The sequence below is a fragment of the Alternaria burnsii genome, assembly GCF_013036055.1.
Source record: "Alternaria burnsii strain CBS107.38 chromosome Unknown 730, whole genome shotgun sequence".
Classification (NCBI taxonomy): Eukaryota; Fungi; Ascomycota; class Dothideomycetes; order Pleosporales; family Pleosporaceae; genus Alternaria; species Alternaria burnsii.
Genome location: NW_024066110.1, coordinates 206,711 through 218,173, shown reverse-complemented (window position 1 = coordinate 218,173; position 11,463 = coordinate 206,711). Strand labels below are relative to the sequence as shown.

Here is an 11,463-nt window from a genome sequence, read left to right as displayed (position 1 = left end):
GAAGGAGAAGCCTCTGCTAGGATGCAGTCCTTGCACTCATGTGAGGATATGGGAGTTTGGGGATTTGATATCTCATGGTATTCAGTAGCTGAGTAGTAGTTGCCTTTGGGTTTGAAGTCGGAAAAAATACGAACAAATGTCGAAAAGCAGTCAAAAGGAAATTGGAGTAAGCGTCCTCCAAACGGAACATGAAGCGTTCTGTAAGACTGCGATTTATCACAAACGACATGTATCTATCCCTAAATCCATTTGATTTTCATGTTACCTCTTTCAACTCTGCAATTTACCAACGGGCAGCCGTCGAAGTAGGAGTAGCATATGTTTCGCTCCAACTAGCGGTGTACTTTGAGCTCCCCACGATCGTCTGACTCTTGACATCGGCAAACGTCGCGCTCGTAACCACGCTATCGGTTCCGATCCATGTGCTCCACGCAGTCGCTGTTGTAACACCCGTCACGGGTCCAACAGAGACTGCGGTGGTCTCAGGCCAAGCACCGGACCATACAGTAGGTCCAGGGATGACGTAGTCGGTAACACAGGGAGTGGTGGAGGTTTTTGGCTTCTTCGTCTCAGTAGAGCAGTATACCTGTACCTGTTAGCGAACAAACTCAACGTCAGAGCTTGGATAGATGGGGGCCTCACGTTGTGTACGACGCCAGGGTCCTCGTAAGAGTACGCTCCTGGAAAGCTTACACCCTCGGGTAACTCAACCTCGCCATCGCCTTCGACCAGTATCTGAACGCAGTCGGGATAGAACTGTGCGCCTCTCTTTGGGTTTTGCACGTAGCTCACATCACCCTCATGTAAGCCAACCATCTCCGCACGGATGATATAATGACCCGCCTTCAGACCTTCAGGTACCCGGACATTCATATGACCAAAGTGCTTCGCAATGTCGCTTGTAGTACTCCACTTGCCAGCTTGTGGGAAGGGATTGCTTTCGTATTTTCCGGAGTGCCAAAGCTTGACGAAGGAGTTCTCTGTAGGTGGATCAGGCGAGATATAAATTAGTGAAGGGCCGTGATGTGAGTTGGCGATCACATCGTCGGTGTCGTTGCGTATCTCGTGGTGCCAGTCGAACGTAAGGTTATCTCCAGGCCGAACTTTGATAGTGTCGTGGGCTTGAATATCACCCATGACGTTGCATCGCATGTCAATGGAGTCTAGATCCTTGACAGGCGAGTTATTGTAGCCGCCTTTGCCATTCTGGCCATTGTACGCAGGAATTCGGACGCCCTTGAACGTGCCTTGATCTACACCGTTGACGAAGACACCCTGAAGGAATTAGTAATACGACCTGATAAGCTTAGTTCGGAATGAACATACCCAAATGAAAGTATGAGCATACGCCTGACCTGTAAGGAGCGAGAGGAGGAGAGCAGAAATGCGAGCCATGATGCCTGATTCTAGCAATGACTAGACCTAAAAAGCACAGAACACGATGTGCGAAGGATACTACGGACATGGCGAATACATATACACAAGTGTCCGATGCTTCATACAGCACGTCGGCAGGTGATGAGGCTAGTGTATTGCAATGCAATATACCCGATCGGCCCCAGATTGTTAATCTATCATGACTTCGGGAACGTCCAAACACAGCTGCAGATCTCGAGGTTCCAGCGGGAACATCGGACGTGTCTCCGACAGTGTGTTAGTGAAACCGTGGACCGCATTCGATGGTCAGGGTTGACAGATGTGCTGTTATATGGACTACACGAAGCCCAATTACTTCACTACCATCGGCCGCTTATAGCAGACTCAATATGGGAACGTTCGCCTAAGTAACAACTTGCTTGAACGCGAACGCGATGGCATGAATGCTTGCTACTGCGAAACGGTATAGCCTGATCGCAAAGGACCGTTGTCACCAGGTAACAGTACTTGGATATGTCTCGGTGCGGACTGGGTGCCAGTAAGCATGCTATCCAGAGAAGAGACGAGTTCCCATCTCAATTGCGATGTGATTGATCACCTCAAGGCTACAGTCGACAGGAATATATGTTACTTTCAGCGACTGGGATTATCCATGGGTTACGTAGATGGTGATAAACACATCGCGTAGATGATACGCACTACAGAACAATCGCCTGGAGCCTCTCCCCTAACGAAAGACTCATAGTACTCTTTCAACGCAACGTTGCACATTGATGGATGTGACCTCTGCTGATTCCCAACCTATCAGTATACTCAGAATGAGTTTTCCAGATCGGGCGCCCAGCCATGGGTCTAAATCTCTTCTACGCGCAGCGCGAAAACAGGTTCATTCATTGGAGAAATGGGAACCTGCCGTTAAGTAGTGTTTGGTTGCTGGCGGTGATGAAGAGAAGAGGAGGGAGAGGGAGGAAAATCGCGGTTTTGAGGCTGGCGCAGAGCGGAGCTTCGGTGGCGCTAAGCCCGATCGAGAGCGCTAGGGCAAGAACATCTGGCCGCATCGCCAACTGTGGTATCCACGCATGTTCAAGAGTGTGAGCTCTTAAGACGTTGCAATATCGTGCACTTGTTGCCTTGAGGGAGGGACAGTTGACACATTTCGATTCATTGCTGTATACAACTACAGCTCCACACCCGCGACTGCCACATTTCACACCGCCCCGCCAAATCAATCTCCCATCGTGGGCGCCCTCGGTCCCTCCACCACCGCCCCCAATACCTTCTCGAGCAGCGCGAATAGCTGCAGCCGCCCAGTATGGCCGACTTTGAGACGCTCAAGGATCAGTGGAGCGATATCGAGGACAGGGATGGCGTCCGTCTCAGTTGGAACACGTTCCCCAGCTCGCGCATGGTACGATAGAGAGCCGGTTATCACAATGGACTCGAGATACTGATTCGGCACACAGGAAGCTTCTCGTCTCGTCGTCCCCATCGGTGCCCTTTACACACCTCTGAAAGAGAAGACGGATACTCCGCTACTCCAGTATGCGCCTGTCGCGTGCAGAGCGCCATGCAAGGCCGTCCTCAACCCCTACTGGTATGCCCTGAACAGTCTCTGGTAGCTGTGCTCAAGCTGACAGTAACGCAGCCAGATAGACATGCGCGCACGCATCTGGATATGCCCCTTCTGCTTGAACCGCAACAATCTTCCCCCGCACTACAAGGACATCTCAGAGCAACAGATACCGCCCGAGCTGCATGCTGGCAGCACCACGATCGAATACCGACTCCCCCAGCCCGTATTGACCCCGCCCATCTTCATTTTCGTTGTAGACACATGCCAGGAGGAGGACAGCCTGAAGGCGCTCAAGGACTCAATCATCATGAGCTTGAGCCTGCTCCCCGCATACGCCCTCGTCGGTCTCATCACATATGGTACAATGGTAGGTGTAGGAAGACGACACTGCATGTTCTGTACTGACAGTTGTAGACCCAAGTACACGAGCTGGGCTATACCGAATGCGCCAAGTCGTATGTTTTCCGTGGAAGCAAGGACTATTCCTCCAAGCAAGTCCACGAGATGCTCGGACTTACTCAGATGGCTCCCCGACCTGGTGTCCCCCAGCAGCCTGGCCGACCGCCTGTGCCACCCCAGGGTGGCGCTGGCACGCGCTTCATCCTACCCGTGTCGCAATGCGAATTACAATTGACCAACGCTCTTGAGTCGATTCAACGGGATCCTTGGCCTGTCGCGAACGACAAGCGCCCTCTGAGGTGCACCGGTGTGGCACTCAGCGTTGCTGCTGGACTCTTGGAGACAAACTTCTTGAACACTGGCGCCCGTATCATGCTGTTCAGTGGTGGCCCAGCCACCGAGGGCCCTGGTATGGTCGTTGGGCCCGAGCTGCGCGAGCCCATCCGATCGCACCACGACATCGATCGCGACAACATCAAATACTACAAGAAGGCGCTCAAGTTTTACGAGGGACTTGCGAAGCGCGTTTCCCACAACGGCCACATTGTAGACATTTTCGCTGGATGTCTGGACCAGGTTGGTCTGCTTGAAATGAGGGGCCTTGCGAACACCACTGGTGGACATATGATTCTGACCGACAGCTTCACGTCATCCATGTACAAGCAATCCTTTGCGCGAGTGTTCAACAAGGATGCCGATGACAACCTCCTCATGGGCTTTGGCGCCAATTTTGAGGTGTTGACAACAAAGGAGTTGAAGATCACTGGTCTTATTGGACACGCTGTGTCGCTGAACAAGAAGTCTGTCTCCGTTGGTGAGACTGAGTGTGGTATCGGAAATACATGCGCATGGAAGATGTGCGGTATCGATCCTGAGTCCTCTTACGGTATCTACTTCGAGATTGCTAGTCAAGGCGGACCAAACCAGATGCAGGCCGGACAGCAGCAGGCTCTGATTCAGTTCCTCACATACTACCAGCATTCCGCTGGCCAGTACCATCTGAGAGTGACCACTGTCGCCCGCCCTCTGAGTGGTCCTTCCGGTGACCCTGCCATCGCTCAGTCCTTCGACCAAGAAGCTGCTGCCGTCCTCATGTCGAGGATAGCAGTCTTTAAGGCTGAGGTTGACGATGGTCCAGATGTCCTTCGATGGGTTGACCGCATGCTTATCCGATTATGCGCTCGCTTCGCTGAGTACAGGAAAGACGACCCGTCGTCATTCAGGTAAGCATACCTGTATTCCGAGAAGTGGAGTCCTTACTTCTCCTCTTCTGTGTTCATTTGCTTCAATATAAAATACTGACTATTGAACTAGGCTCGAGAAGAACTTCACACTATACCCGCAATTCATGTTCCATCTTCGTCGGTCACAGTTCTTGCAAGTCTTCAACAACTCGCCTGACGAGACCGCTTTCTACCGTCATGTCTTGAACCACGAGGACGTTAGCAACTCGTTGATCATGATTCAGCCAACACTAGACAGCTACGGCTTCGATCACGAAGGCGGCCAGCCCGTGCTGCTCGACTCCAGTTCGATCCAGTCTGAGACTGTCTTGCTGCTTGACACCTTCTTCCATATTCTCATTTTCCACGGCGAAACAATGGCCGAGTGGCGGAAAGCTGGCTACCAAGAGCAAGAGGGTTACGAGAACTTCCGAGAGCTTCTGGAGGCACCGAAGGAGGATGCCAAGGAGCTCATCCAGGACCGATTCCCATTGCCTCGATTCATCGTCTGTGACGCCGGCGGTTCGCAGGCGCGTTTCTTGCTCAGCAAGCTCAATCCCTCGACAACGCACACAACCGGCAGCTACGGAGGCGTTGCGCAAACAGCTCAGACCATTTTCACCGACGATGTCAGTCTGCAGACCTTCATGGACCATCTGATGAAGCTCGCCGTTTCAGGCACAGGCTAGATACGTACCGCCTTGTGAAAGTAATTGTCATCAATCGCGTAGCGGCGGGGCAAAAGAGGAATTGTATGTGTGGTCTTTGTGTTACATCATTAGCGAGAAATGAAATCCTTGAATGTCCAAATACCTTCCACCCGACTTGTAACAACGATATGCAAATTTGCTCAGAACAGTAGTTCCTGAACATCAAGCTTAATTTCGGGTATAATGTACTATCATAGCCCTTGCTCGTCTTTCACGAGATATCCATGTTCCCGTCTACAGCTTACTAAGATCAAAGTCCTTAGCCTCACTACCACTGACATGCTCTTCTGCGAGCATCTTTCCTGTACCCGGAATCTGAAACGGCTCTGCAGGCTGCACAAAAGCAATGAACCTACAAGGCTCAGTCTCAGACGGGTTATGCCATTTATGCATAGTACCGCGCTGGATAATATGATCCTAACTCAATCTATCAGCACTGCGTTCGCAGCAGCAAAATTCCACGTTCTTCAACTATCTGCAAAGAAATCGCGAGCATGAAGACACAGAGAAGCAAACAAAACGTACCCCGGGGTTCAAATTCACCATCTCTCCTGTGGCAGTCTCCAATTTTACCTTTCCATGCGTGCAGACTACGTAGTCGATGGATACAGTTTGGTGCATCTGACTGGCTTGTCCGGGGCCGAGTTCGCAGACAATGAGGTGGGAACCCGATCCCTTGGATACGATGGAGCGGCCAGTGTAACTGGCGTCTCCTTCTTTGGATGTGTATGCCTCGATGTCCTTGTCGCCCTCGAGAGTGGCTGGAGAGGAAGACGTGGCATCTAGTTATAAAGCCTTGCATCAACAGCTGGTCTTGTATTTGCTATGGTGAGAAACAAGACGAAGCGTTGAGACTCACATGATCGAGCTGTTCCACCGACACCTGGGTAGCCGTAGAATTGTAGCGCTGGGCTTGAGTGGATAGTGCTTTTGCCCTGCTCGTTGTGCGTGATGATGTAGCGTTTGGCTGGAGGTAGTGATGTGATGGACTCGTACATCTCCGATGAGGCAAGGCGTGCGTCGTTTTCCGCCATTATGAAGAGGTGGTTTCGAAAACAGATGGAAGAAGGTGGATGCGATGAGGGGTAAGTAGCGAGAATTCCTTGACGAGGTATCTGATGTTAGCAATGCAGAAGTGATGGTGATGTTCGTGTCATATGTACTTTTCTCTTATAGAGCAACGCTTCCAGTACCTACTCAGAAGCGACTACAGATGATTGTAGACTTTCTGTCTGCAGGGCGAGATCTGATGTAAGCGCGGGATATTGTTGCGCTCCTTCTGCATGAGGCTTAGATGTGGACCAAAGATAAGGCTGAAGTACCCACCTGTGGAATACACGTCAATCATGTGGATAGCTATTGAAAATTGCAAGAAATGTGCCTTTTGTAGACCAGACATGGTTGGTAGATTGCTGCGTTGGTATGTACACACTAAAACCATGTTTTGTCTACTTGAACGCCCGGCTCATCGAAAAGCTGAAGAATAGTAATCGTAAGCAGCCACAACCATTAAACATATACAATGAAGTTATACTATTCATTGCTCATCTGACGTCAGCGCTATTAGGCTTTGGCCTTTTTGGCCGCCTTCTTTGGCTTGGTAGCGGCCTTCTTCTCCTCAACTTCCTCAGCAATAGGCTCAACAACGACCTTCTCCTTCTTGGCCCGCTTGCTCTTAGGTGTTGCTTCCGGAACAGTCTCCTCCGTAACGGCAGCAGCCTCGAGTGCGACATCTGACTTGCGCTTGCTGGTCCTCTTAGGCTTCTTGTCTGCAACAGGTGCAGTGGGTTCAGCAACCTCCTCAGTTGCGGCCTGAGCGGGTTCAACAGCCTTCGCTTTTGGACCCTTCTTACCCTTCTTTGCGGGTGCAGGGGAGACAGCCTCGACAGCCTCTGTGACCTCGACAACCTCTGTGGGCTGAGGCTCTACTTGAGCCTTCGCACCCTTCTTGCCTTTTTTGCCCTTTGGTGTGGTAGTCTCCTCAGTAGCTGCCTCGGTAAGAAGCTGCTTGGGCTTCGCGGGCTCGAGAGTAGTTATGATGGTGTGCTTGGGAATACTGTCAACTGTCTTAAGTGCCGGTGCTTCAAACTCGTAGTCGAAGGTCTCTTTGAGTTGCTTAGCCTTGCTTGTCCTCCTCTTGTTCTCGTTTTCGATGCGCTTTCCCCATTGCTCTCGTCCGACACCACGCTCCATCTCAAGACCGGCCTTTTTGTTGCGGGGGTCGACCTTGAATCGCTCGTTGGCACCCTTGAAGAGATCTGGGTGGACCTGCTCATTGGGGATGAGATGAACTTTGAGAATGTGGCCGAACAGCAAGTAGTTGTTCATGGTTCGTGCGACGATGTCGGCGACTTCTTGTGATTGGAACTCGACGAAGGCAAAGTGCTTGGAGGCGCCAGTCTTTTTGTTACGCGACAGGCGTAACCGGTTGACTTTGCCAAACTGTGAGAAGTACTGCTTCATTTGAGGTTCGAAGAAACCGCGAGGCACGCGACTAGACGAAGTATTAGCAAACCATAGTGTACAATGAAGTGGTACACATACCCAACGTAGAGAACACCAGGCTCGTTGGACTTGGGTGCAGCCTCTGCCTGCTTGATCGCTTTCCGCTGTTTTGCGCTAAGTTTGGGGACCTTTGCGGCCTCGTCAAAGTTTTCGTCTTCGTCAGCATCATCCGAATCGGAATCACTGAAGCCAGCGAGTAGGGCTGCGGTCTGGTCGTCTTCGGCTGCGTCTTCTGCGTTGTCTTCTACTGCTGTGACCTCGGTAACCTCTACCTCGAGTTCAGTCGCTTCTTGCTTCTTTCCACCCTTGGTCTTCTTTGGCTTTGCGATAGTGGTGGTCTCCTCGACTACAACAGCAGCATCCTCGACAGGTGCGGCATCCGCTGCCTTTCCCTTCTTAGAGGCCTTAGCCTTGGGCTTGGGAGCCTCTGCTACGACAGTCTCCTCTGCGACTACAGTCTTGCCCTTCTTTGCTTGCTTCTTGGGCTTCTCTTGTACTTCGGCGACCTCGACTATCTCAGCGACAGGCTCCGCCATTTTAACATCGACATCAGCAGCGGCCTTGCTCTTCTTGCCCTTCTTTGGCTGGACAGGCTGGGCAACGGCGACGGGGGCAGCCTCTTCTTCAATGTCCATAAAGTCGGCAGCTTGTTTACGCGCAGATTTCCTGGTTGGCTTGGCTTCAACGGGCGCGACATCGTCCGACTTTCTGGGCTTCTTCGCCTTTGGCGCCGCCTCTGATGCGACTGAGATGGGTTAGCGAGCATATCCAGGATTTATTCTCGTCGTAATTACTCACCCTTGCGCTTCTTGCCCTTAGTGTCGTCGGCAGCCATGTTAAATTCCTGTGATTGCGTGAGGTTTGTGTGGTCGCGAATGTTGTTACGCGCAAAAGTTCGGAGGAGAGCTCAGGCGCGGGAACTTTTTTCGAGGGCAGTCGCGCTAGCGGACACTTGCCAAGATAGTCTCCCAGCCTTCACCGTCCACCTGCCATCTCATACACTCGCGCTACGTCAGAAGATATCAACTATATCGACGCTCACTAAACACTGTGCTGTCAGTTTCTCGGGCTGTCTGTTTGGCTTGCTCTACTCGCCACCAAATTACTCTAGGTCCGGCCAACATGGCGCCCGTCGTAGATATGAGCGACAAGAACGCGTGGGATGATTCTCTACTGATCGATTCCTGGGATAGCGCGGTTAACGAGTATAAAGTACGTCTCCATGAACCACCATTTCGTGATCTTTGGAGGATATCGACTAAACAGGTTAGAAATATCACAGCATCCACCAATCGGGTAAGAAACTTGAAGACGTCCTAACTGAGGAGGAGCTAAAGGAAATACGAGCGTAAGTAGCTTCTAACGCTGTACGTGATGATGCTGACGTTTGTAGGGACTATGGAGACTTGATGGATGGAGCGGAGACGGCATCGGCAGCAGCAGAGACCAACGGCGTCGCGGATCATGAAGATGTCGATACGCCAATGTCAGAAACCAATAGCGTTGCTCAGGCAGACCAAAGCGGTCCGTCGCCGCAGCAGGTACGTGGACATGCGAAACAGTCGAGTACCGAACCCTGTCTTACAAGAACCAGGAACCAGATCTCTCCGGAGAGCAAGAACCGCAGATCCAATCGCCAAGGGCTGAGGCTCCTCCGGTGCCACATGCTGCCGGAAGTCTTGCAGATGCCATGCCGCAGGCCATTCTTGGAACAGGTAAGTCTTGATTTTGACAGCCGTTGCTTCCGGACGATGTGGGGAGCTTGACAGTTGATGACATGCTGACTGTGTACAGTGCAGGATGAGAATATGAAGAACATTATGATGTCGTGGTATTATGCCGGTTACTATACTGGTCTGCATGCTGGACAACAGCAGGCTCTCAAGGAGCCCCCATCAACACAGTAGCAGATCCACAAAATGGCGACTCTTGAAAGCATTTACGTCAAACTGTGGCTGCCCAGCGCGTTTGGAAGGCACAGTAGACATTTCGAGGATTGAATGTCATTATTTTGAACCAATGGGGTGAGAAACCTCATGGTCCAGCCCTTGTACGCGACTGACCACCTATACAGGTTGTGCCTCAAAACTTCGGGAACACAGGCTGCGAGATGAAAGCTCTGCAGTTCCTTCATGCGGCTGGCGAGTTCCCAGCCCCATCGTTCAGGCATCTTGGATAGTTGTGTCCCTGCGCTTATAGCCTTGGTGGTTCATAGATTACCGAATCGGGCGGAAGCGAGACAGATCTGCGACACCACCGCGACAGTCTCGAACCCACCTCCAACGGTTCGAGCATCAAACACCCCCGCCGTTGCGCCCAGCCAAGTGCGCATCACCAAAATCTCGCCATTCTTGCAGGCGATCAACGTTTCTCCCAGTGCCATGCCGAGAGCAGGGGGCTGGTGTTTCGCCATGTGCGCGACCGGCCCGCAAGCTCTTCAGTGTCAACAATTTCATGCGTGGATTTAAGGAATAGAATATCCCCAGGCATAAACTTTCTCCTCATCTCATCGCTCTTGCCTCATAATACCAGTGCTCCACTCTCTTTCTCTTACTTCATCTGCTTCTTATTGTCCGAGCCGGCCCTCGCAGTGCCCTTTCAATCCTTCAACCTTCTATCGTACATTCTAGTGCTTGCAGCGCAGGCTTACGTTCACTTTTACGACACTTTACACGATACGCAATCTAGTCATAATGAAGTACTTCACAGCACTACCCTTGGCAGCCGCGCTTGCATCCGCCGAGATGCAGGTCATGAGCCTTGCTCCTGCCGCTGCGACCGGCGCGATGACACACACTGTAAGCGCATCCTCAAACCCTATTACTGAGTCTCATTTAACAAATTGTAGGTCGTCGTTGGTGGAATGAAGCCTGTTGCGACCGGCATGGCGCCCGTTCTAGGATACAGCCCCGAAGCCATCAAGGCCGCTGTCGGCGACATGGTCATATTCGAGTTTATGCAGAAGAACCACACTGCCACCCAATCAACCTTTGCTGAGCCTTGCAAGAAGATGGAGGGAGGAATGGACTCTGGCTTCATGCCCAACCCCGAGGGCAAAGCTGGCGTCACATGGAACATGACTGTTGAGACAACAGACCCGCTTTGTAGGCTTTCCACGTTTATCGAGAAGGTGTAACAAAGACTAACATTATCAAGGGTTCTACTGCAAGCAACAAAACGGTATCCATTGTGGAAAGGGCATGGTATTCAGTATCAACGCTGCCGAGACTGGCGACAAGACCATGGCCGACTTCAAGGGTCTCGCCATCAAGACCAACGGTACAAGCCTTGTTGCAGGCGATCTCCAGTCTGTTGACCCCAACGCCGCTGCCGCCCCTACTACCGTCACCCTTGAGGCTGGAGGTGCCGCCGCGACTGGAACCGGCAGCAGTGCTCTCGCTTCCGCCACCGTTGTCGCTGGACAGGGAACAGATGGTGCTGGTCAGACTTGTACATGCCAGTGCCTCTGCGGCATGGCTTCTTTCCCGGAGACCGCAGCCATCAACAACTTCGGTGGTTTCCCCGGCATGATTGCCTAAACGCCCTCACGACGAAACTTGGAGAGACGGTAATGAGGAGGATGGATCGACTGGGTGTATGCGTCTGGTTGGTCTTGTGTGGTGGTCAAGAACAACATTCTTATGACGGATTCGGCAAAAACGCTTCTGGTTTAGCA

General features: G+C 51.9%; 6 protein-coding genes across 6 annotated transcripts; 3 read left to right on the top strand and 3 right to left on the bottom strand.

Annotated features, from left to right (window-relative positions):
• Positions 1-283: 283 nt before the first annotated feature.
• Positions 284-1,395, bottom strand: GT037_003477 (glycoside hydrolase family 61 protein; the record flags this gene model as incomplete). The annotated part of the gene is made up of 3 exons (XM_038928524.1): positions 284-586; positions 643-1,275; positions 1,327-1,395. 3 exons carry the CDS (start codon positions 1,393-1,395, stop codon positions 284-286), a joined length of 1,005 nt encoding a protein of 334 aa, XP_038788231.1.
• A 1,294-nt stretch (positions 1,396-2,689) lies between these two features.
• On the top strand, positions 2,690-5,261 carry GT037_003476 (protein transport protein sec23; the record flags this gene model as incomplete). The annotated part of the gene is made up of 5 exons (XM_038928523.1): positions 2,690-2,785; positions 2,841-2,971; positions 3,023-3,317; positions 3,365-4,572; positions 4,664-5,261. The coding sequence occupies 5 exons, from the start codon at positions 2,690-2,692 to the stop codon at positions 5,259-5,261; spliced, it is 2,328 nt and encodes a 775-aa protein (XP_038788230.1).
• Positions 5,262-5,516: 255 nt separating this feature from the next.
• GT037_003475 (uncharacterized protein) lies at positions 5,517-6,316 on the bottom strand (the record flags this gene model as incomplete). The annotated part of the gene is made up of 3 exons (XM_038928522.1): positions 5,517-5,699; positions 5,808-6,064; positions 6,142-6,316. The coding sequence occupies 3 exons, from the start codon at positions 6,314-6,316 to the stop codon at positions 5,517-5,519; spliced, it is 615 nt and encodes a 204-aa protein (XP_038788229.1).
• Positions 6,317-6,845: 529 nt separating this feature from the next.
• On the bottom strand, positions 6,846-8,622 carry GT037_003474 (ribosomal biogenesis protein gar2; the record flags this gene model as incomplete). The annotated part of the gene is made up of 3 exons (XM_038928521.1): positions 6,846-7,776; positions 7,827-8,532; positions 8,586-8,622. 3 exons carry the CDS (start codon positions 8,620-8,622, stop codon positions 6,846-6,848), a joined length of 1,674 nt encoding a protein of 557 aa, XP_038788228.1.
• Positions 8,623-8,909: 287 nt separating this feature from the next.
• On the top strand, positions 8,910-9,694 carry GT037_003473 (uncharacterized protein; the record flags this gene model as incomplete). Its single annotated transcript, XM_038928520.1, has 5 exons — positions 8,910-8,999; positions 9,059-9,135; positions 9,181-9,328; positions 9,382-9,502; positions 9,582-9,694. The coding sequence occupies 5 exons, from the start codon at positions 8,910-8,912 to the stop codon at positions 9,692-9,694; spliced, it is 549 nt and encodes a 182-aa protein (XP_038788227.1).
• A 786-nt stretch (positions 9,695-10,480) lies between these two features.
• On the top strand, positions 10,481-11,326 carry GT037_003472 (uncharacterized protein; the record flags this gene model as incomplete). Its single annotated transcript, XM_038928519.1, has 3 exons — positions 10,481-10,585; positions 10,636-10,891; positions 10,944-11,326. 3 exons carry the CDS (start codon positions 10,481-10,483, stop codon positions 11,324-11,326), a joined length of 744 nt encoding a protein of 247 aa, XP_038788226.1.
• Between the last annotated feature and the right edge of the window lie 137 nt (positions 11,327-11,463).